Genomic DNA, 23838 nt, shown 5'->3' on the forward strand with positions numbered 1-23838 from the left:
TTTGCATATAGCAGCTACCCCCCTCTCTGGTCTCTCCAACAATCTCATCACATTCCTGCCATCTGAAACAGCCGCCTTCTATCCAGCTGCTTAATTGGCACTCCATCTCTCTTCAAATCTTTAACATCCCTCTCCGGCATTGCCTATGTCACTTAAGTTCTCTAATCCTCTGTTATTAACCCATTCAATGAATGCGTTAATTTGTGTCTCATAGTGCAGTTTTACACTACGGCTCTGTGCAACTTACTTATTCCATATATGCAACACAAATACAGCAGGCCCCACAGCAGCAGCAGTTTCATGGAGACACCTTGGAACTCATTTCTGCTGCACTGGCTGAGTAACTCCCCCTAGCAGCCTTGCTGGCACTCTAGTGAACAGAATGGCCTCAGAGACTGAATTAGCCCTTCATCCCTTGAGGCAGTTCCTGCAGATCCAATCTGAGTGAGCACTGGCACGATAGGGTCGGGGAGCTTGCTGCCTTTCTTATAGCAAAGTTGTTGGATGCCCATCACCTGTGGTGCTTCCTTCCTGTTGGCAGCTCCAGACTCAACTACAGTCCCTAGTTCCCTCCAGAAAGCAGACCTGCTGGCCTGTGTCTGAAAAGAACTGGCAATATTTACTAGTGAAACAGTGGGCTCCTTTCATCGTTGTTTAAGGAAGCCATGTGGTATGGTAGTCAGCAAGTTACCGGGAAGCGTGGGGATCGAGTGTTTGAAGCTAAGTGGAACTACTGAGTTACTGTGTGATATTGAGCAAGAAACCTGACCAGCTTGGACTGCTAGAAAATTGGATAAAATACAGGACCTCACTAAAAACCAGATGCTGCTTACAAATTGAACTTCTCTGGATAAATGTAAATACATCACTAAAGTCTTCAGCTATTGGAAAGAACCAAGTCTAATTCTGACGCCATGACTAATACATAATGCACTCCACTATGGTTTCGTCACAAGTCCCTCACAAGGGGAGGCATGTTGTTGCCCGGTCCTGGAGAAGACTTGAAGGCAGTTGGACCCAGATCCTCAAAGGTTTTTAGATGCCTTGAAACCAATGGGAGTTAGGTGCCTAAATGACTTTTAAGATCTGGGCCATGGTAACTCTGAGATTCACCATCTGTGTTCCAGGTTCCTCTTTACTCTGTGGGGAAGTACCAAGCACCAGGTCTGAGGTGTTTGGGGAAGGGGGAGCCAGGACTCCACCCACTTTTGCCCTGATTTGTCTACTTATGCAGCACCTGTCCCCGGGGCCACTTTCCCCCTTACACTGTTCCTGTGATCCAGGTAGTGGGAATTAGTGCACTTTACACCCTCTTACTCCCTTGTGGTGCCACACAATATTTCTATGAGCTCCATGTAAGGGCGGTGAACTCTGATATTGTTATGATTAGAATAACTACAGGATTCAAGTTAGTGAAGTCATTTACTAGCCTCTCTAGTGGGGCACCTGGTTAACACTAGTGTCAAATCAGGAGCAGAAGAGCTGTTAGTAGGAGATTGCCATCAGAAGGAGGTAGGTTTTCTTTTGCCAAGAGGACAGTAAGCCAGTGTTCCACAGAACGTGCGTCTACCAGACATTATAGCAAACAAATATAACTCAGTGAAATAACCCATTGTGTTTAAAACGTGCATACCTTCGACTGCATGGGGCTGACTTGGCTAAAATTTCTCCTGCTTTTTTAAACAACTGTCAATTTAAAATGTAACAGTGTATTTTTCCGGAAGCAATTTCTCCCGGCAGTGGAATTGTTTACTTTGAGATCTGAATTTTTTGAGCTGAACAAAGGCACAAAGGACAGCTGGGTGATTTTTAACAGGAGTTGGAGGCATGCCCTTCGTGCCATGGAATGCCCTCCCTTTCAACCTTAAGTAGCAAAGAGAAAACTCCAATAGACTTTATGGGAACTTGTCCCAAAAATAACAGGCTTGATTCTCATCTCACTTAGGCCCTGCTCAGAAGAACGGGAGCCTACATTGTTTTGGTACCAATCTCCATTGTGCTCAGTGAAATTATTCCTGATTTGCACTGGTGTAACGGAGAGGGGAATTTTGGAATGGAGTGTGGAAGACTTCTAAGAGGAAAGGGCTCTTTAGTCTAGCAGACAAAGGCATAATAAGATCAAGTGGCTGGAAGCTTAAGCTAGATACATTCAGGCTAGAGATAAAACAAGGCACAACTTTTTTAACAATGTGGGTAACTGCCCATTGGAACCAAGATCTGTGGTGGATCCTCCATCACTCAAAGTCTTTACATCAAGATTGGATGTCTTTCTAAAAGATATATTCAAGCTCAGACACAAAATGCAGGCTCAGTGGAGAAATTACTGGGTGAAATTTTATGGCTTGTGTTATGCAGAAGGTCAGTCTAGATGGTCATAGTGGTCTGTTCCGGCCTTAAAAATCTATGAATGAATCTATGGATCAGGGCCAACATTGCTAATTATAAACGGGATAATCCAACCCACCCTTGTGAATTATGCACGCTGGTGTGCATATGTGTGTGTGTGTGTGTGTGTGTGTGTGTTTATGGGGTGGGGAGGGGTTAGCCCTTTGCAGAATGTGGGCATTTGTATGACCCTCAAACGGTTAGTATGCTGGCTCACTTGATCCACAGAAAAACATGTGAATAACATCTTATTAAAAAAATCAAAGTTTAAGTCATATCACAGGATTTTTTAATACTGTTCAAAAAGTACCTGACTCTACATAAACATCAACTATAACATGATGTAGACAACCGAGAAACAAGCAAATGTATTTTTAAATGCTAAAATAAATTACATTTATACAGGTAGACCGCAAAACCCAAAGCTGATAAAAATGTTAAATTTTATGAAAAATCTTTTTCAGTTCACATCAAAATAATTTTACATTCTCTATTGTTTTAATAGTATAAGCAGCAACATAAGAAAGGGACAAACACTCACAGAATGTTTAAAACCAGATTTTCATAATAAGTTATTAACAAATAAAAATAATAATAATAATTACAAGCACTTGTAGCCCACACAAATCTTTTAGAATTGGCACCATCTCTCTAAAACATCTATATTCTATATAGAGTTCAAATTACAAATACCACCAGCAGCTGCCATTGAATCCTATCAGTACATATAATATACATAGTATATTTATTCCCATTTGGCAGATCAGAGTGACTCAGCTGTCTATTATTTAGAGTTTGCACTGTCGTTGCTCAGACAAGAGAAAACCAGCCACGTATGCCAAGTCATCAAGGAGATGAATTTCTTACTTACCTTTATGTTTCACTGATCTGAATTATTTAGTTATTTATTCTTTTCACAGTATAAAATTGTAAATGGCAACTACAGAGATTTCAACAGCTTGGGTGTAATGATAAGCTGTAGCAAAAAAGTGACCTCGGGTAATTCAGTCAAAGTTCCAACATGTGTCGTACATACTGGGAGTGTAGCATACGACTCTTGGGGAAATGTTTTAATTCTCTTTCTGGGAATCAGGAAACAACAGTAAAGCCATGACCTGTTTCCTACTTATGGATAAATTATCCGCACAACCCTTGACATTTCCAACCACAATTTTATTTGTCTATAGGGATACCTGCTAGGTAAATGGTAAAGCAAATCCATGGGGAAGGTTCTAGCCACTGAACTAAAAGAGTTCTCTTAAGAATTAATCTAATCAACTATTTATAGTGTATGGATCAAGCAAAATCTTAAGAAATCTCTTTCCTCCTACCATCCGCTGATGGAATAAACAGTCAATGTCTACACTTCACTGGCCATGGCTAGACTCAGATCTCATTTACACTGATGTAAACCTGGAGTAAGACCTCAGTGGATTTCCACTGGTGTCTGTTGAGATAATGATCTAGCCATAATTACTCATCACAAACACAGTAATCTGACTTCTCTCAGAAACTGGCATTTGTGATAAATCTTCCCCTATTTTCTCTCTTTCTGTCTGGTGGGGTCTGGCTGTAGTAATGAGCATAAAGATAATTTTCTCTCAGGCATCAACATTTGCACCTATGTTCTCTATCTAGTCTCTTTTGCTCTCTAGGTAAAGGTTCACAAATGTTTTCATGTGAACCACATGTTAATCCAGAGATTGTCTCATGGATCACCTTTCCTCCTAATCACACTCACATAGATGACTTCCCCTCCCATTTGTGATCACAAACATTCCTGTACCAACCATAGCAATTGCATATCTACCCAAGTAAGTTAAGGAAAGTATATAAGATATTTTTAGCTATCATTTAATGCTGTTTCACAGCAGGAAGTCAGAAGAAGGAGCCAGCACCATGTGATTAGCCAGGTCTTCAGGAGCCATGAGCAAGTGCTCTATGGACCATGATCTAGGAACCTCTGGTCTAAGATATCTATAGGAGCCCAATCACCAAGTATCTTAGATATTTTTAGATGAGAAATAGGAGGGGATACATCTCCAAAGTCATACAATAAACAGCCTATTTTCAAATACAGTTCTGCCTCATTTTTTCTAGCACTTCACACAAATGCTTGTAACTGGGCTGCTGTAGTTGCTCACTTTATTTCAGAAGCATGGCTTCCAGAGAGGGCTCAGACCTGCACTCTCCCAGGGCTGGCCTTCAGAACAAGCGTGGGGTTTTGGGGATGTCTTCACTGACAAGAATGTTAGTGTTTTCCCTGCAGTGTAAACAATTTCCTTTCCAGCAGCAGAACTGGAAGGTAACCCATCATCTACTTGCACATTGTTTATTCATACTGTGAGGTCTTCCAGGTGGGAACCTTGTCTTCACATCTCCCTGTAAAGAATCTAGTACACTAGTGGTGCAAGGAAAATAATTATTAGAACCTCCAATTTCTCTCCCTTCCTCCACCAAATCCTCTGGACTCTTGCTTGGGACCCTACAGTTCCATAAAGCTGCCTCTGACTCTTCTAATGCTTAAGTCCTTTGTGTTGCTCCTCATTATTCCCACAAAACTTCTCCTATCTCTATAAAATTCAAGTAAATCTCCCAAGGACCAGCCTGCCCAACAAAATGTGTTCTGCCATCCCATGCCTACTACTAATAACAAGCTATTCTTCATTGCTGATTAGATATCAAAGTCTTGGAAGTCAAACAGAGAAGAAAAGTACTATCTCAACGGGGCCAGTCTTGCATTCCTTGAGCATGCAGAACTTCCTCTACAGCAAACAGGAGTACAAGGAAAGTGAATCCTTAGTGACAAAAGCAAAGAGTGTTTAAAAGATAGCTAGTATAATGTTAGGGTCCTAATCAACCAATAGATGGAAGTGGTACCCAACCATTAAACTGAGGGATGAATGCATTATTGGCAATATAAAAAAGATGAACAAACTCTGAACAGCAACAGTGGCCAGTTAGACTGAATGATTCTTCAGAATTATGACCTAAGAGCTGTGTAACAGTGAATGCATTATTTATATTGTATCATGATTTGATAGCCTTCCCCTCTTACTCCTTCTTTTTTCTTAAAGAAGACTGATTAACAACACATTTTAAGGGACCACTTGTACAATCCTTACTCACACTGTTAATCACTTACTCATGCAAGCAATCCCATTGAGGGATAATTGTGTAAGTACCTGCCAGCATGAGAAAGGAGGCTACACAACTGACACATTTGTTTAAGGAGTGGCGGGGTAGGGGGAGAGAAAGAAGTGAGAAGAGGGGAGGGGGAAGGAGGGAGGGGCACTTAATATATAATATAATAATACAGTCCCTTTGAAAACCACCCACCTAAACTATCCACCCACCTAAACCACCTACCTAAACTATCCACGAATGAAAGCAGCTCTGTGTTAAAGGAAAACATATACAGTACCTTGCAAATCTTCCATGTACAATATTTCAGATAGTTTCATAGAGGTTTAGAGTCCCTACAAAGAACATATATATTGTGTTCCTGATTTGAAATGCCCATTTTTCCAGATGGACCAAGAAAAGTTAAAAGGTCTGTGTCTCATAAGACACAGGCAGTTAGTTAAATAAAGAATTACTATTCCTTGAGCAAAATGTACTGGATCAGGTTAGGGGAGGGTGTTATTTTATAGTGGTATCATTCAGATATTTTGTTAAAAAAAATTAATTGAATGGAGAATTGGGATGTATGGTATAAAATCATGGCAGAGCTAACTTAACAATAGAATAGTAATACTCTTTGCTGAAATGAACAAATGTGCTTTCACTTTTTAATCATATGAAATTTTTCTGTTTTAAAATGCCTGAAAAAAAACATTTTGATTGAAAAGTATTTGCAGAGCTGCAAAGAAATAAGATTAGTGAGTTTAAAAAATAATACACAGCAGCCTTATTCCAAGGCTCCCTTCCATAAGGCTATCTTCTATATAAGGCTGCATCAACTTGACTTTGAATTACAGTAAATCACCCATCCCTTCATACTGTTCTTATTTATAAGAAAAAAACCACAAAATTTTGGCACCTGAGGATAGCTGTGTCATTGGGGGAGGGAAGGGAGAAAGTAAATTATAATGTGCATTGTTTCAACATAGCTATCAAAAATTATGTTGCTTCTATTCAAATTTTAAATCTCTTCCTGCATGTATTTAAAAATGCCATGACAGCATGAAGTGTACTAAACTGTACTAGTAGATATTTTGATACAGGAAAAAAAATGTCAATAATTCCCTCGCCTCTTCTAGGAGCTGCTAAGAAACAAAGAAAGACTCTGTTAGTTTGTATCTCATTAGGTCCCCCTTGTTTGAACATATACTCTGTATTGCTTTAAAAATCTTCTTTTGTCACAGTTCATAGCTGCAATGCATCTGCAGCTAACTAGAGTTAAAATCGTTGCTTATTGAAGAGTAGCTAAACCACCTCTAAGCCACAGGGTTTTTTTCATAAATGAATTATGATCATGACAATCCTTCCATTGAAGTATTCCTTCATCATAATCCAGACTGCTTTCTCAGTATTCTACCTTTATAAAAACTGAGAAAACCCATAGAGTGATTACCTGTTCCTTAAAAGCAAAGGATATGGGAGCCTGAATAAGCATGGTATTATAACTGGCAATATTACCATAAGAATGACCATAAAAATGTGTTAATTTCACAAGGGAATGCAGCTATGCTATAGCTCAATAATACTGCTAGAAACAGAATATTCTCCTCAACACTTGTCCTGATAAGGGAATTACAAAACAGTACTCCAGAAAATATTTTTTTGCTACTCCATCATTGGCTGGCAACGTGGTGAAAGAGTCAGGAAATCATCCTCACATTTTGTTGCTATGAAGGTGTATCCAATGTGAATAAATTGAACTTTTAATACTTATAGAAGAGAATTTCATAAACAAATCTGTAGGTTGAGAAGTCACTTGTAAAGCCCTCCATATTGCAGTCACACATTGCAAAGCCGCAGTTTATTGTTATCTACACGTAGCGTATCACCAGCATGATACGCTTCAGCAAGAGTTTGGTCGTTATGAAGCATACGTTACTGCTTTTTGAGATCTTCCTAGAAAAAAAAGAGCCTGACACATTGGTGCCAGGTTTTGAGTCTGTTAGAAAATGTACATTCAATGTTTGGTCTTCTATTCTTGATAATAGATCAAGGTTCACTTCTGGGTAAGGAATCGGAGTAAATAAAGAAAACATTGTACAGTCGCTTACAGTCTACTTTTTTCATATATTGTACACACAGTTCATTGTTATACTAAAGCAAAGCACTTGGTATGTAACTGATTTAACAGACTCCTTATAAGCCCTCAAAAATAGATGCAGTGTTTCTTAAAAGCCCATGTTTTGTAAGGCCACGAAAATCTGCTCAAAGTTTTGTTTCTTTAACACAGCATAATTAATCCGATGTTTCCATTTATCGAATAATTCTCTATTGCCCCCTCCGTTCTTTACATGATGACCTAATGCCTATCACTGTATCTGTGTAAACACTGGAGATCTTGAAGGCTTGGCTGTCCCCGCTCTACCTGCTTGTAGCTGTCGAGATCCAATGGTGTCTTGAACTACATTCACAATGAAGAAGAACTTTGAGAGTAATCTCTTATGATAAGCTTGTCATACTTCGGGGAGGATGGGATACAAAGAGCTGATTCTGACACTGGAGAGCCGGGAGATGTGCTCCCAGAATCAATGGAGTCTCTAAAAGGTGAGGGAGGAGTTAAAGCCACCAACTCCTCAAGATCTTGCTTCACCGCTGGTGCATCCGAAGTACCTTCTTTGATGCTGCCACATGAAGGTTTCCTAGCAGACTGCGATGCACCATTGACTTCAATGGCAGGGAGCGGCTGGATCTCTGCAAAAGTGGTCATTGTTGTAGGAAGCTGGATCTCTCTTGGGATCAGGTAGGAAGAGCAGAGAGGAGTGGCCACCATTGCCCCCGGTGTGGCTGTTGAAAGCATCATAGAGTTCAGCTCGCTGATGTTGGCTGTGAAGCGTGTGACCACACTGCTGATTTGCTCCATCAGAGAGCCTTGGGAGGAACTGCTTCGCTGGGCACGTTCTGTCTGGGATATGGGGACATCATCATCTGTTCGGCTAATGGAGGCAGTCCTGTGGCTCACCGTGCTGATAGGCGAGGGGGTCTGTGGCTGGAACTGAGCTGGGTATTGCTCCTCTGCTTCTGAGACGTCATAAAGCATTTTGGCACTGGTCTCTGGAAACGCGGCACTGCTGCTGTGTCGGCTACTGTCTGTGCTCTTCGAAAAGGGCTTGATCACGGCGGTTTGATTAGGGTTCTCCTTTTTGTTGATGTGGACTGAGAGCCTTTGCCAGAGGTGCGCTCCCCTGCTGCGGCTCTTCTCATTCTGGGCCCATGTGACTGATTTTCCATTAGAGCTGCGAATGAAAATGAGAGAAGATGCTGGCTTACATTTAGCTTTTAATCGTAATGACTCACTTTAACTAGCTCATTAAATCACGAACAGGGACAGCTGACATTCTGGCACGTATACGTCAGATGCGTTGTAAAGCTGATGGTAAAAACAATATATTCTGCTACGGAAAAGAACAAGCACTGATGCATGCACCAGTTAAGCAGAGGTTACAAGTGGCAACCTGCTACAAGGATGCTCTTCTTGCAATGATTACAATAACCTGGTGAATTAACTTCCCACAACAAATAAATTCTCATTACTTCTTTCGTATTAGGGGTACAAAGTGACTCTTCAGTGTACTAATCTCAGGTAATCCCAGGCTAGGAAAACAAGATCATCATACTGCTTGGCAAGTTAGGGCAGCCACAATCTGGCCTGGTCAAGTGAAATTTGATTATATACGGCTTTCTGGAGAAGCTGCTGACTTGTATTTAAAAATCCCAGTGGCATTACCTGTCCAGCTTGTCTGAGCAGAGGCTGAAAATAACAACTGGTCTCTTGCCTTGTAAACATCACTGAAGAACAGGAGAAATGAAGTTGTGCCAGCCTGGCTCTGATACTTGTATTATAGACATTTGTTTGTAATAATAGCGTGGCAATTTTCCTTTACGGCTCACCTCGGTCTCAGAACAAAACTCACAAATGGATCATGATGCATCCACTCTGGAGGCATCAAAGCAGTGACATTAGCAGGAGACTGAGACTGGTGGGCAGTTTTCATTTTCAGGCTTGGGTCAGGTATGTCACTCAGTTAATGCACCCAGGATTTTTAATTGCAGGTCAGCTCAGAGCAAGAGATTGTCTTTGAGGGAAGTAAGTGACTCACAAACTGTACAAGGGCCATTTTTCTGGCCCAGTGGCAGGATGAGTTTTCAGACAGTAAGAAACAGTGGCAACATCCTACTTTCCCCTCCTCCTGATCTCCTTTCAGGCCCTCATCATAGAGACATCTCCCCTTACTGTTTGCTCAGAGCCTCCCCAGCACCAGTACATCCCCCTATAAGAGTGAGGAGGTTCCAGGTCTCTCTCACACACAGTACGCAACTGCTCCTTTCACCTCTTCCCCCCCTCTGTCAGATTGGCCATGGGCGTGTGCCTGGGCATGCCCATAAAACTCCCATACATTCACCTGTGGCTCTCAGGATTAAAAAAAGACCATGAGCAGTGGTAATATTTCTCCAGAAAAACAGAATGTGACTAAGAAATGACGTCCACAATAAAAACATAGGTCCATACATACAAAATTACATACAGGCATGATTTATATACAAAATAACGGATTTTTTAACAAGTTATTTTGGCTTCCAAAATATTTGCAACAACCATTTACAGTTTTGGAAAGACAAGCAAATCTGAGATCCTGGTTGTGCTAGAACAAATTATCTTAAACAATGTGTATTAAAGCTGGAAGTGACTACACTTCAACTTTTTAGTTTGTTATGAAATAGTTTGCAGTACTAGAACAATGGGAATTTTGTATAGAGCTTCATAGGGTGCTTGCAGTTTGCAGGGAGTTGCTATTGATTCACTGTCTCTTCCAGGGATCTAAAAACCTCCCAGTGAGTGTGAACAAAAGAACTCCTTCTGGTCGATTCATATCTATGGTTACGATATATGGAGATACAGTCGATCATGTAACATAACATGTGACACCTTTTTTTTTTTTTTTTTTTTTTTTTTTATAAACAAACTCTAACAGACGAACACAACCTAAACCTCTAGGGTATTAGCTGTTTGGAAGCAAATTAAGGCTAGGCTGTCCAATAACCTGTGTGGGTGCATAACTGCATAAGGGGGAATTATACTCCATTTCCACTCTTGCAAGCCCTCTTTGCACTCCTACACAGCTCACTGGACATCAGGTCTGCACAAGTAAGTGGATGCTGTGCACCTACAGTTCCCCAGTTCCTAGCAAGTGGGTGGGGAGTGAGTGGAGCTTTGGTTCCCTCCCCCACCACCCTCAGCATGCTAGCCAGAATAGCTGTGCTTCCATGGGGCAGGGGCAGGAGGCTAGTAACATGTGACTAGAATAGATCAGCAGCAAATCACTAGCCCCTTGAAGGAAGGAGGGAACAAGGAAGGACTCATGTTTACCTAATGTATGGTTCCATCCCTCTGCTGCGCCGGGGTGACACACCAATGTGCGGCCCCTTAAACAGGGCAAGAAGAAACAGCCCATTCTTATCCTTAGCTTTGATCCATTCTACTCTTCACTGTTCTGTCATTCTAATTCATAACTAGCGACTGCTCCTTTAAGCCAAGGGGCCTGACATGATTCCTATTCACTAACAGCCAGATGCCGGACCAGCCCTATGTGGTTGTGAAGGGATATAAAGAGAAAGTAATAGGAGTAATATCCCCCCCATCTACCTGCATGGCCTCTTGGGTTACTGTACTTGTACCAGGTGCAAGCAGACTTCTTGAGCCCTGCACCTCTGTGACCAGTTGGTAGAGAAGCTGACAGTCTTGAATGAGAGGGGTGGGGGTGGGAGTGAAGAGCTGAGCCAGCATAAGGAGAAGAGGAGGAGGAGAGAAACTGGGAGAAGTAATTTTCACCTGGGAGAGCCTCAGCAGCAAATTAACTCTTTCATGGAGCAGCTGTGACTCCCTTGTGTTCCAGTTCCTTCTGTGGGCCAGCCTGATGGATGCAGCTGTGCACTGCCCCTCACACAGGGTTAGAGGTAAGGGCTCAACCTAGCTGCATCTGTGGCTAAAAAAAGGAACATTGGCTACTTATGGAATTTTCCTGAGGAATGACTGAATGGGTTGGCCCTTAACTATTTCAAGTCCCTTGTTATAACCAGCTGAATTTAGCATGCACCAAGTGAATAGCAATGTATCCATTAAAAAAAAAAGCCCAGACATGAAAAGTCAACAACACTACATTCAGCAATAATTAGAACATTAATTTCAGACATCCAGCTTCTCTGTTATATCCTGCTGCTCCTAATTCCTATTCTATCACCTAATGCAGTATTAATAATGTCATAAGAAGAACTGATCTTGCTAATCTCTCTGTAAAAGTAATTTGATCTTATCTTTTGAGGGCTGTGTGATGCTTGGTAGGGCTGCACCTTGGATTGGGGAGTGGAGGGGAAGGATTAAGTATCACCTTTTCAACTCCTACTCCAACTACATAGTGCCAAGTTAACTAAATCACACCACAAAGTGCATGCTTTATATAGAAATAAATAGATAAACACGGACAACATAGACCATGATGCCTGCTAATGGAATATCACAAACAGTTGTTTATATTTATTGGGCCGGACTATGCCATGTTCTGTTGAGTGATGGGAAACTTTTGGTCAGTAATATTCTAGATCAGGGATTCTTCTTACCAAGAAACTTTGCTTCCTGTCAGTTTCTCTCATGGGGACAGTATATTTACTCTTTTCAGCTTCCAAATAAATGCCAAAATGTCTTGTGGAGTACAGAATATATATTAATATGCTACTCTGTCGTGCAAATCTTTTGGTTATGCTGTTCTTCGCTGGATGGGTCATTGATTATAATCCAGGGATGCAAACTTCAAGACAGTGCCAAACATACAACCCACAATACAAATTGGGCACTTTTTTTTTTTTTTTCCAAAGAAAGGTCTTTAGTGGTGACACATTTTTCTGTTTTTTATTTCTTTTTTACAGGTTGGCTAACTTCAGTTTTATGTACTGGAAGATCTCCTCAAAACCTGTCACCTAATAAATTTTATTCTCAGCCAGTTTGGCTTACAATGACCTAACATGTACAAGAAATTTAAGGCTTTAAATGAGGCCTTTGAAGTCGCTAACATTCACATCTTCCCTCTACAAGTGTCCACATATTCTGGTAGAACAATAGCTTGTGTACATTCCTTATTCTCTTCCACTTTTTATTTTCTAATCTTCTAACTGGGCTTTCAATATTTTTTAATTTATGAATAGTAAACCAATGTCTTCAAGAAAGAAAAAAAAAAACAGAAATGAAGCCAACACAAATGAATGTTTTCCCCTCTACCTTTTCTCTTTACTAATTTAGCAAATATTATTTTGCCCTTTGTTTTTGTTGATGTAACCGAAATTCTGCATTGTTTTGCTCCTTGTGTTTCTGGATATCTAAAAGAATGTGTAATGCTCTTTAGTCAGATGCCATTATAGAATTAGCAAAGGAAGCATGAGGGCAGTGACTGTGCTTTGTGGAGGGGATAAACGAGAAGGAAACATACTGAAAGTCACATAAACTGGAAACTCTCTATTAACTTTATAGCAAGATTGTCATTCCCATGGATTACTTGAACTTGATATAAGTAATTTGGTGAAATGCTCTTAGTCGTACTGTGTGAATATACTGTCTTCCTGTCTTATTAACAATGGGTAATATATTGTACACCAGTGCAAGCTGAAAATAAGTCATTTATTTTCTTACTAACATCTGTTGGCTACAGTATGTAACTATACATAAAACCCATGGAATTCCATGTTTATGAGACAACCTAAAACAGAGAGCTACACATTTAAAACTATACATTTCTTGAAAGCAGAATAAAATGAAACTATATTTTTAAATGCTGCCTAAAACTGTACAGACCAGATTCAGTCCTCAGTTACACTGCTGAAAATCCGAAATTATTTTGCCGATTTCAGTGGTGTTATTCTGGATTTCTTATCCAAGTCTTGACAAAGTCGTGGTCCGCACACAAACTTTCATGGAAACGAAAAGGTCTCAGTTAAAACTGATTTAGCTATTTTAGTGCAAGTGTAGGTCTGGATGGTCTTGTTTCTGGAGAAAACTCAATTAGCTAAGGTTGGCACCTAAACTGACTTTAGCCATTTCTATTCCTAGCCTAGTGTGCCCACATACAGACTTGAACAGAAATAATCATATTGTTTTATGCAACTAATGTAGTTAGGGCATTGTCTTACTCTATCTGTTTAATCAGAGGCCCCTCCACCCTTCTGCCAAGAAGGATTCTTCAAATGCAAAGAAAACTGATAAAAAGAGTCCCTTCTCAGAGTTCTCTGCCGCCACCTTTTTGAAGACCTCTCTAAATAATCATTCTCTCTGAAAAAGTGCTGAATAATATTAGCTACTTTATCTAGTAATTGACTTTCCCTGACTGGAGCTTTGTGTGTGTGTCCTGGCACTGGTCACTTGGACAACTGGCAATTTCAGGTTGATAGAAATTTTTTTGAAATGGCCCAAGTTCCTTTATCCTTCGAAGACGACAAATCATCCAACTTCTTGCACAATGCTACAGACACTTGGGTGAACTAAGTGGCTTATATGGACAACCTCAGTGAGCCTAAAGAGAATGTACAGTTTCTCGAGAATGTCATCTCAACCTTTCTGTCCACTTGATCGCTTAGAAAATGGCACTGCCAGCAATGTCCATTTCCCTCAACTTGGTGGACAACCAAAGGAATCCTGGCCATTTGCACTGTAAAGCTGATGCTTCTATATTCCTTTGGAATATCGGTGTGGATGGCTTTGGTGGGTTGCTATCTATCAGCTTTACCCTTGGTCTGAATTACTCTATTATACAGGGTTGGGCAGAAATGTGCCCTGGATCCTGCTTTATATTTCTCTGAATCAGACTCAAGGAGTCCCTCTTCTCTGAGGCAAAGGTCTTCCCAAGAAAGTGTGGAAGTCCAGGGGAAGAAGAGATCAGGAAATTCTTTTTTTTCCCCTCCTTAGATTGTATGAAGCGTCGGAATGCTCGGGATCGCTTTTGAAGGAAGACCCACACAAGTCGTACAGTGGGAGTAAGCAGGTAAGCCCTTTCACTGCTCATCTGATATGCCTCTTTTAAGGCTCCCTTTACTTTTTTTAGCGAGGCTCAAACCACACTTTTGAGCAGGGTTCCCTGAAGTGTAGGGATGAGGCCTGCTTGTGTGTGTTACAGCCATATTCAAAACAGTACCTTTGAGGAGGGAGAGGTCATGGGGCACAGGAAAGAGGAGGAGCACCTCTGATGTCATCTACTGGCATTACTCACCTGCCCTCCTTAATCGCGTGTGCTCGTTGGCAGGTGGATGAGCCTGGTTTTACTGCTGGTGATCTTACTTTGCATCAGCTGACCTGCTGTTGGGATCAGTCTCGGACTGAGTGCATTTTGTCTCAGTGCCAGGCCTCCTGTTCTCTTCAGCTGCTGCTGCCTGCTGAGTGCTGCTTTGAGGAGGCGGTTCTGTAGCGTCCCCCTCATCAAATTCCAACAGCCTGTGGGACCTGCAAGCTGAAGACACAGGCTGGGCCTGAAGCTGAGGGGAAAAGAGAGCCCCTGTACCTGGAACCTGGGTGGTCCCCTGCCACAGCTGCAATTTGGAGCTGCCCACCCACTGAGCTTCCCCAGCTGCGGAGGAGGAGAGAGCAGTAATTGGGGGAGTAGCAGGAGAGGAAGAGGAAAGCAACAGAAGGAAAATAGGATGGAAGAACAATGTGTTTCATGGCTGAAGTAGTGGAGAGGTCTGAATGGAGCAATCTATCCACCTCCGCAAAGGCAGACATTTCTGGCAAGATACTAGTGGGCAGGACTCCTGGGCTCACCCTGATTGACAGCTCCAGCTGCCTCTGAACAATCAGCAGGAGAGCAGTGGTGGCAAGTGTAAAGACACATCCTATCTAGGCTGGTTAGGATTTTAATGACCACCTTTATTAAACACAGCAAATAAAGTGAATGAATAGGCAAGTCATTATTTCCCCCAGTGACACTGTAATTCCACTGTGCATAAGTAGCTCACTAGTGACGTATCCATCAAGCCACACAGCTTAAAAGACTCCTATGCTGTGTGCTTTGTAGAGATAAGAGGTAACCAAACAAATCAGACTGGAAATAAACACTGAATCACACAGAGCAAGCATCCATTTTGTCCTAGCCTGTGTTCCTGGGGGAGCTGTGCACCCATTGCACTTTGACTGCAGATCTGTCACGTGACAATGGCAAAGAATAAAAAAGAGTTGCTTTCTTCTAACACTGAACAAGGAACTTTGTTCATATTGTTCCTCAAGACCCAGGGACCTCGTGGAAGAGACACCATAGCAGAGATACCCTGGGTCTGGTATCTATACACTAATTCACCAAAGAGCACCATGTAAGGTCTCTGTTGAAAGCCTGGGTCACATGGGTCCTCATAATCATTGCAACATGTATTTACAGATAACATGTAAGGAGTTATGTATCTATACGGGAAAAATAGATTCTCAAGGCCAACAACTTGGGGCTAGAAATAGGCAAGAGATGTTTATCTATCTTTCTGGCTACATGTAAATTGAGTATTGTATGGTTCACAATAGGTGCCAATATACCGTCGAGCAAAATGCTAAGGAAGGGATTGTGAAATTTTTCCAGAGGGGGAAGTTACAGAAAGAAATAAACCAGCAGGAGGAAGCCCTGTTTACAAGACAATGGATGGTTGGAACTATACCTAAGACTGCGAAGGGACATCCAATTATCCTTCACTGAGGAGACGAACTGCCAGCGTGTTCTGTCTTATGAAAGAAGGGTCACAGCCTGTCTGGTTGAAAACCATGGTAAAAACTTTGGGTCAGCTTAACTTCATTAGCTCAGGGAAATATCTGGTTAGTTCCGTTTAGGCTCCAGAAAGTACATTATGATTTTATTTTATATGTAACTATTTGTTACCATTATTTCTACTTACTTCTTCTCAAGTCTCTATTCTTGTGAAATAAACCTCTTCTTGAATGTACTGTAACAGCTCTTAGATACATGAAGTTGAGCGGAGTAGTGATACTGAGGTGTAACTGATAAGTGGGTGTGTAGCGGATCTGTGAATTCTGAGAGTGTGCAGAGGAACAGGACCTGGCTGTTCCGGAGGGATGGTTGGAGAGGACCTATCACTGACCTGTACAGAGAATGCAGGGCCTGTGGAGGCCTGGAAGGCAGTGCTTGTGTTGCCAAAGGCTGGTGGAGTTGGGGAACCAACCCACAGCAGCCACAGATAAGGTTCCCTCACGCTCAGGGCAGGTGGTAGTAAGATGCCTCACAATGCTGGGTATCCCCAGGAAGTGTCAGACTCTTTGCTATGCTGGCAAGCTTGTACAATCTTCTGCACACTTCTAGGGTCCCTCCTATAAGAACTGATGGCTGAGATTTTTATATCTGCCTGGGGGATTTGGACATCCAGTTCCTGCTAATTTTAATGGAAACTGGGTATCCAAATAACTTAACAGATTTGAAAATCTCAGCCAACATTGACAGAGCAATTTTCATTCCAAAGGAACCCAAAGCAACTTATAAATAGATATACAAACCACAGAGGCAAATCACAGCAGCTGTTTTAACAATACATAGCTGTTTAGGACAGGAAGTGAAGTATACGGTATCTAACTGAAACTACTGGGTGATTTCTAGTAGGACTAATATAATTACCCAAGCTGGAAATTGGTCAGGACCCCAGAGTTAACATTTTTCTTCACTTACAGAGGCCAGCCTGAGGCTGCTCATTAACACAAGTGGTCAGGACCTGTGTTTTATTTTCTGTCTGAAATATGGCACTTGCAGCATCACAATGCTCTATCACCTCGAGTCAGTATGATTCAGAGAGAGAAGAGTTCCACCTGTCGAACCATCAGCTCCACTTCCTACAGTAGCCAGGTATTCTTTACAGTTCTTCATCCCTGCTTAGCTGAGGCCTGATAAAAAGCCCATGGAAATTGGTGGCCGTCTCTCCTTTGATTTTAATGGGCCTTACATTACACCACTTATAATATCTTTTGGAGTAAAACTGGAGAAAGTCCATTTCATCTCTCTAAAATGAGAATCACACACACACACACATCATGCAGAACAGGGAGAAAGATTTAGCACTATCTGGATTTTGTTTTCAGTCTCTAGACTCGTCTTGAATTTTTCCAGTCTGATTATTTCCAGTCTGCACAGAGTATCTAGCATGGAAGTAATTTAGGGTGTATGGCTTGACTGATATATTATTGCAGAGACATTTATTCACATGGGATTTATGTCATCATTGGAAAAATCACTTGTGAATTATTAATCAGCTTCTTATTTGTTTCATTTAATTAAGACAGTAATTTAAATTCTAAATCATAGCAATGCTACCAAGACTCCTACTTTTTGACAGCCTCATAAAACATTCCATTTCATAGCTGATGTTTATGTGATGTAGGCGAAAGATGCTTGTATGTGATTCAGAACAGATTAACTCCCCTTACATACAGCGTAACTTGCATACAGTAACACAAAAATAATAACTGCTAACATTTATATAGCGCTTTGCATCTTGAAGAAGCCCAACCCCTACTACAGGATGCCAATATAAGCATAATTCGTCCACCTCAGAATTGTACCCACATCTAGTTTGGAATACGGTAGCAATACTGCACAAGAGTTTTTCGAAGTGAATAATGTGTAATTGAAACGACGTGTGTAATGTGTGATTTAAACCCAAAAGACATAACTATAATTTGGTCAGTACCCCCTACAGTCGTGAAAAAAAAATCTGATGGGGTATTTTAATCATCCAAAAATAATCAAAGCCTTGTTGCTATGTTTCCTCAAGACTTCAAGCATCCCTGTGCCTCTAAATATGGGTTTGATACTTACTGGAAAGGAAGAACATCACCTACACTGCTTTCTGCAGCACCTACGGTTTCTTTGGAAGTCTCCCATCCTATTCAGTTCCAGCTCTAGTTAGCTTCTGGGAGCTGACAGAACCACAGCTTGGGCTAGTATGGCTGGAGACAACAAAACACCGCCATAAAATACAAATCTAATATCTGTTAAACAACAAATATTCTTAACTGTTTGAGTAGGTCTTATGAATGACAGTCTTGCTATAGAAGTATTACACTGATAAAGTTTCCAGTCTTTCTGACTATTAGGGCATCATCTTTCACAGGAACCTCTTTCTCATCTCTACTTGGCTCAGATGGATTATACTCTGGAATGCACATAGATTCTTCACTGTGAAGATATAAAATATAGGGAGAGTTTATATATATATATATATATAATATATAGTTTTATACATGTAGTTTATATATATGTATGTGTAAAGTATTTGTAAAAAGGGGAACTAAACTATGTACAATGAAATACAACTGTTTTACATTTACATGCACTTGTTTCCTCTTCAGTTCTCTCTTATTCAGTGACTCTAACTGGAAAAAACAAATCTAATTGCAGGAAATGGAAGTTAAAAATACCCCCAAAGAACAGAGTGCAGAACACAGACAGGTTGACAAACAAACAGCAGGTGTAGATAAATTTCGAACAACCACATGTGAATGAATGGTGCTGACATTATTTAAGCAGCCAGGATCCCCAGAGTGTGCATTGTTATAATCACATGCCTTGTGCGCTTGAGTGAGCGTTGTTAAGCACAAGGGGAACATCATGCTGTGTGCATCTTGGAAGGCCTTCCTGCAATTACAGGATGGCTCTCTGGTACAAAAATCAGTAAAGCCAAAGGTACATTTTGTTCACCCCTGTGGTTATGTATTATGTTAAAGTTACATTTCTAAGTTGTTTATAAAGGGTTAAATACATCTTTTAAGAAGTGGTAAATCAAATTGTTATAGACTGCAATAGAATCTAACAGGTCAATAAGTTGCTTATTATCATGGCTTATAATCATCTATAATCATCTTCTACCGATATGCTTATAACCATGTATGACACATGTCACTCGCCTGTAACACATTGATCATATTAATCATATGTTAATAGAGGTGGTCGGAAAATGGAATTTCCATCCCATGGGAAATTCCAACATTTCAGTATTTGTTTTTGTCCCAACCTGGGATGAAAATTAAAAATCTTGAAACATTTTGATTGGGAAATATAGGGGAAAAAATCATTGAAACGTTTCATTTCACTAATGTCAAAACATTATAATATCTTATAAAATATTACTCACAGTGAATATACTTATAATATTAAACATATTATAGAAATATAATAGTAAAATTTAATATAAAAGTTAAAATGAAATGTACTGAAATGCGAAAACCTAAATGAAGCGAAATAGTCAGAATTAAACAAAACAAGAACATTGAAATGAAACTAAACAACTAAGTCATGCTCCATTTTGATTTTGAATAATTGTGAAGCTTTTCCGTCAAAAAATTTGTTGTAATCAATACATTCCCACGAAACATTTCAATTCTGACAGTAAACTGTTCCATCGATTTTTTTCCCAACTAGCTCTCTTCATTAATCCTTTAGAAGCTATTTATTAAGGTAACCCTTTATATAAAGTATGACCCACATTTAGATAGAACTCAGAATTTGCTTACTTGACAGCTAGACTCTGTATTACCATTGCTTATTGTTACCTTCTAATGGGCTGGCCAGGGGTCGAAAGTTTCTCTTGACAAGAGCCCCATATTATGACAACATCATGAATGACAAGTGGTTCCAATTACCGAAATGAGCATGGTGCATTTTTGCAGATCAAACATAACATGTAAACCAAGGGTGGCCAAGCTTTTTTCTTTTGGACATACTATATGGGATGCACAGTCATTACAGATAGAGGATCTGGGCCAGCACTGTCCCAGAAGTGCTCCTCTTGCTCACAGACATATCACACGGCCCCCAGGCCACTCCACTGTATGCTTACCTGCTCATTGTAGCTCTCCCACCATTTCCCATACTCCCTTTTGGGGTGAAACACTCTATTTCCGACTTGTGCTGGGCCAGCCTCCTGCCTTTGTACCTAACAAATCATGACAACAACAGGAGCAAACAGAAAGAAATGATTTGTGTGCTCGGCTGCCACCCTGTGCAACAGCTGCTGTGCAGAGTGCCACGCGTGAGAAGGCTGCTATTGCAACGGTGGCTATTGCACCAGCCTGCCGGAGGGGTGCTGGAGAAGCTGCATAAGGCCCCCAGGCCCGTGCTCAACACAAGCAGCAGTGCACAGGAGGTGAGCTCAAGCACTTTCTTTGCTCTAGCAGGAGCGGAGTTATTCTGCAGAGTTAAAACCAAACCAGCCTTTTCTCTCTAGTGTTTCACTTGTACCAGGTAAATCAGATGCACAGACCAAATGGAAGATTAAGGGAAAGAGAATTTGAAATTAAAGAGCAAAGAGAAGTTAACTAGTTGCTCCTGGGTCACAAAGGACAAGGCCTGAGTTCTCATTCCTAGCTTAATATCCCTCCCTAAACCACTGAGCTCTGCATCTCTGCAGCATCTAACTCATTCTCTCCATTTGTGAAGCCTGAACACTGACCCCTGTTTGGATACACCTTGAGCACAATTTAACACTATGAGTGAATGTCCATAGCCCACACTTGGGTGAGCAAGTGGTACTCAAGGGTCTAATTCATTCCTATGCAGGAGACTAGTGCAAGGCCTGTTCACCACTTACGTCCTCAAAACAGAATGACAGTGGGACTTCATGCAAAGGTCTTATGCTGGCTGTCTGCACAGTGGTGAATTTCACCCTAGTTGCTCAAGTTCTAGTTGTATGGGTTCAAGTAGCTATTTAAATGCCTGAATTTGGGATTTGGAAAACCTACAGAGATACTCATACTGAAAATTGAGTCCCCTCTCTTTAAACAGTTGTTTGTGATATTCCACTGTCAGATGCCGTGGTCTGCATCTCTCATGTTTAGCAAAATTCTTTAAAGCAAATCTGTTTGGTTTGACGCCAGTTAGTTAACATGCTTGTTAACATGACATTATCACTAACATAACCAGATAGCTAATTTGTGGACAATTTATTAACCGGAGGGAAAGTAGCAAAAGACTAATCCAAAGCCAGCACCGCAGTAAGACAGCAACAATCTGAGGGCAAGCAAAAAGGGAGCAGTACTTTGACTGACAGTTACAGTGAATGCTGGGTAGGGAAACCATGCCATAGTGAGTGGCAAAGGAAGGAATTAATATAGATCAGCCAAAAAGTTAGTGTAGCAGTGAGCTGGAGACTGCCATGTGGGATGTTCTCAGTGTAGCAAAATCTTGTGTTATTTAAAGGTTCTAACAAGTGAGGCACCATCCTAAAGGAAGAAGCAACAATGCTCTAAAAAACTGCTACCAAAGACTCCAAAGTAACCCATTGTGCTGTATGCGCAGTGCTCCCAATTATGAATGAAGACCATGCAGGATACATACATCTGAATTGCAAGTTGATTCCTACAGTGGAGGAAAAAGTGGAGGGGCTTGAACAGCCGATGAAATCACTGAAAGATATAAAAGGGAGTCAAATTGGATCACACAGGTACTTCCAGCTGCACAGGAACCTCAACTCAAAGAGAACAACAAGAAAGAAAGAAAGAAAGAAAGAAAGAAAGAAAGAAAGAAAGAAAGAAAGAAAGAAAGAAAGAAAGAAAGAAAGAAAGTTTGAACCACACAGAAGAGAGAGGAGCAAATAAGAGGAGGAGGAATGTGACATCATGGAGGAAAGAGGATAGGAAAAGCAGGAGAGAAATACAGACACATTTAACCTGGGTATCCAAAATAGATACTCTGCTCTCCACAAGGCAGAAGGAAGCAAAGCAGAAGGTAGCATAGATGATTATATAGAGAAGAAAAAGAGCAACGCAGGGAGGTTAGAGGTCGAACTACTGACTATGGGCTGAATGGTGAAAAGTAGCCACCAGAAGAAAAGAGATAAGTAATCCTGATTAGTGATGTCATAGTGAGAAACCTAGGCTGGGACACTTGTAGCCCAGATAAAGAAAACAGGATAATTTTCTGTCCCCCAGGTCCCATTATAAATGTGATAATCAGGATGCTGGATCTTGGAAAGTCTGCTGGGGGATCCCAATGATTATAGTCTTTTTGAGACCCAATGACACCTGTGAAAGGAGACTTGATATGATCAAGGGTTGCTTCAAAGACTTGAAAGAAGGGATCTGCTCCATGGTTGCTTATGCAACACTAATTTTTGCCAGTGTATTCATGTCATTATGAACCTCCTGAACAGATCTCTCCCTAACCTACTCCCTAAAGTCCTCTTCATGTTACAGTGGAGGAAAAGCATCAAAGAGCACATAAAGGCTGCGAGTCTCTCTGCATGGCCTCTGTAGAGCCTGCATGCTTGCTTGCATGAACTTCTGTAGGATATAGGGTTTTCTGTGCCAATGGAGGGCAGGGAATGTGGGGCCTGATTTTGCCCCAATGTTGTCTTTATTTGGAAATACTATAAAAAGATTTTGTTTTTCTTCCTAGTTGTTAAATGCAAAGGTTTTTAAAAAAATTATTAAATCTGAAAGCAAAGCACAAAACAAAAACCCCTACAAATATATTTTTTCAGTTACCATTAACGAGTTCTATGCAAAAGTTATTTTGCACTTTAAATACAATCATGTGGAGTGAGGCCAAGCCAAGTTCAACTTAACTACTTGTGTACAAGATGATTTCTTCTTTTTTATGGAAGCACCTGAACTATAGAACATCACGATGACTCTCTTCAGCAAAAAGGGTAGGAGAGATTTGCTCCTGTGCAGAGGGCCAGTACAAGGGCTATGTACCACTTAAGCTATATTTTGTGGGCATAAATGGGGCATATAGGTTTTCTGCTGGTTTTCTGCACAAGGGTGAGCTGCATCCAGAGGTAGGAGTGTTTTATACACAATGATATGCACCATACAATTCTATCAATAGTAGGAAATTTCAAAAGTAATCCATCGTGCAGATCATTTCTGCACTCGCTCCATTTACAAAATTCCCATTGACCCTAGAGAGGGAATTTAGAGGTGATCTGTACTTTATATGGGTGATCAGCAGAGTATTATGGAGAAAAGAGTTTGCTTGCAGGCTGAAAGAAAATATGACAATATAGTGTGAGCTGTTGATGTGTGTGCTACATCATGATAGTAGATAGAAAACACTAAGTAGGATGTTCAGGTGTAAGAAAACAATGGCCTAATTCTGCAGTCCTCTCTCAGATAAAACTCCCATTGAAGACTAGCAATAATTGAGCCATTGGGAAGCCAAGAGGAATCTAGGAATTGCCATCATGGATCAGACCAGTGGTCTATGTAGTTCTGGCACTGAGAATGGCCAAGTGCAGGACACATTTTCTGGCCTTGCT

At 40.9% G+C, this 23838-nt stretch overlaps 1 protein-coding gene across 6 annotated transcripts in view; it reads right to left on the reverse strand.

Moving 5' to 3' along the window:
* Positions 1 to 2657: 2657 nt before the first annotated feature.
* Positions 2658 to 23838, reverse strand: part of GRM5 (glutamate metabotropic receptor 5) — a 327880-nt gene continuing 306699 nt past the window's right edge. For 4 of the 6 annotated variants that reach the window (XM_037889517.2, XM_043528671.1, XM_043528673.1 and 1 more), the window contains exons 9-10: positions 20419 to 20514; positions 2658 to 8801 (exon numbers count right to left, since the gene is read on the reverse strand). In XM_037889517.2, the coding sequence (XP_037745445.1) occupies positions 7976 to 8801; positions 20419 to 20514 (922 nt within the window). In that variant the 3' untranslated portion in view covers positions 2658 to 7975. Of the gene's footprint in view, positions 8802 to 18596; positions 18759 to 20418; positions 20515 to 23838 lie in introns of all 6 variants that reach the window. The other 2 variants (XM_043528685.1, XM_037889525.2) reach the window with 2 other exon arrangements.

This window comes from Chelonia mydas, chromosome 1 (genome assembly GCF_015237465.2).
Source record: "Chelonia mydas isolate rCheMyd1 chromosome 1, rCheMyd1.pri.v2, whole genome shotgun sequence".
NCBI lineage: Eukaryota > Metazoa > Chordata > Testudines > Cheloniidae > Chelonia > Chelonia mydas.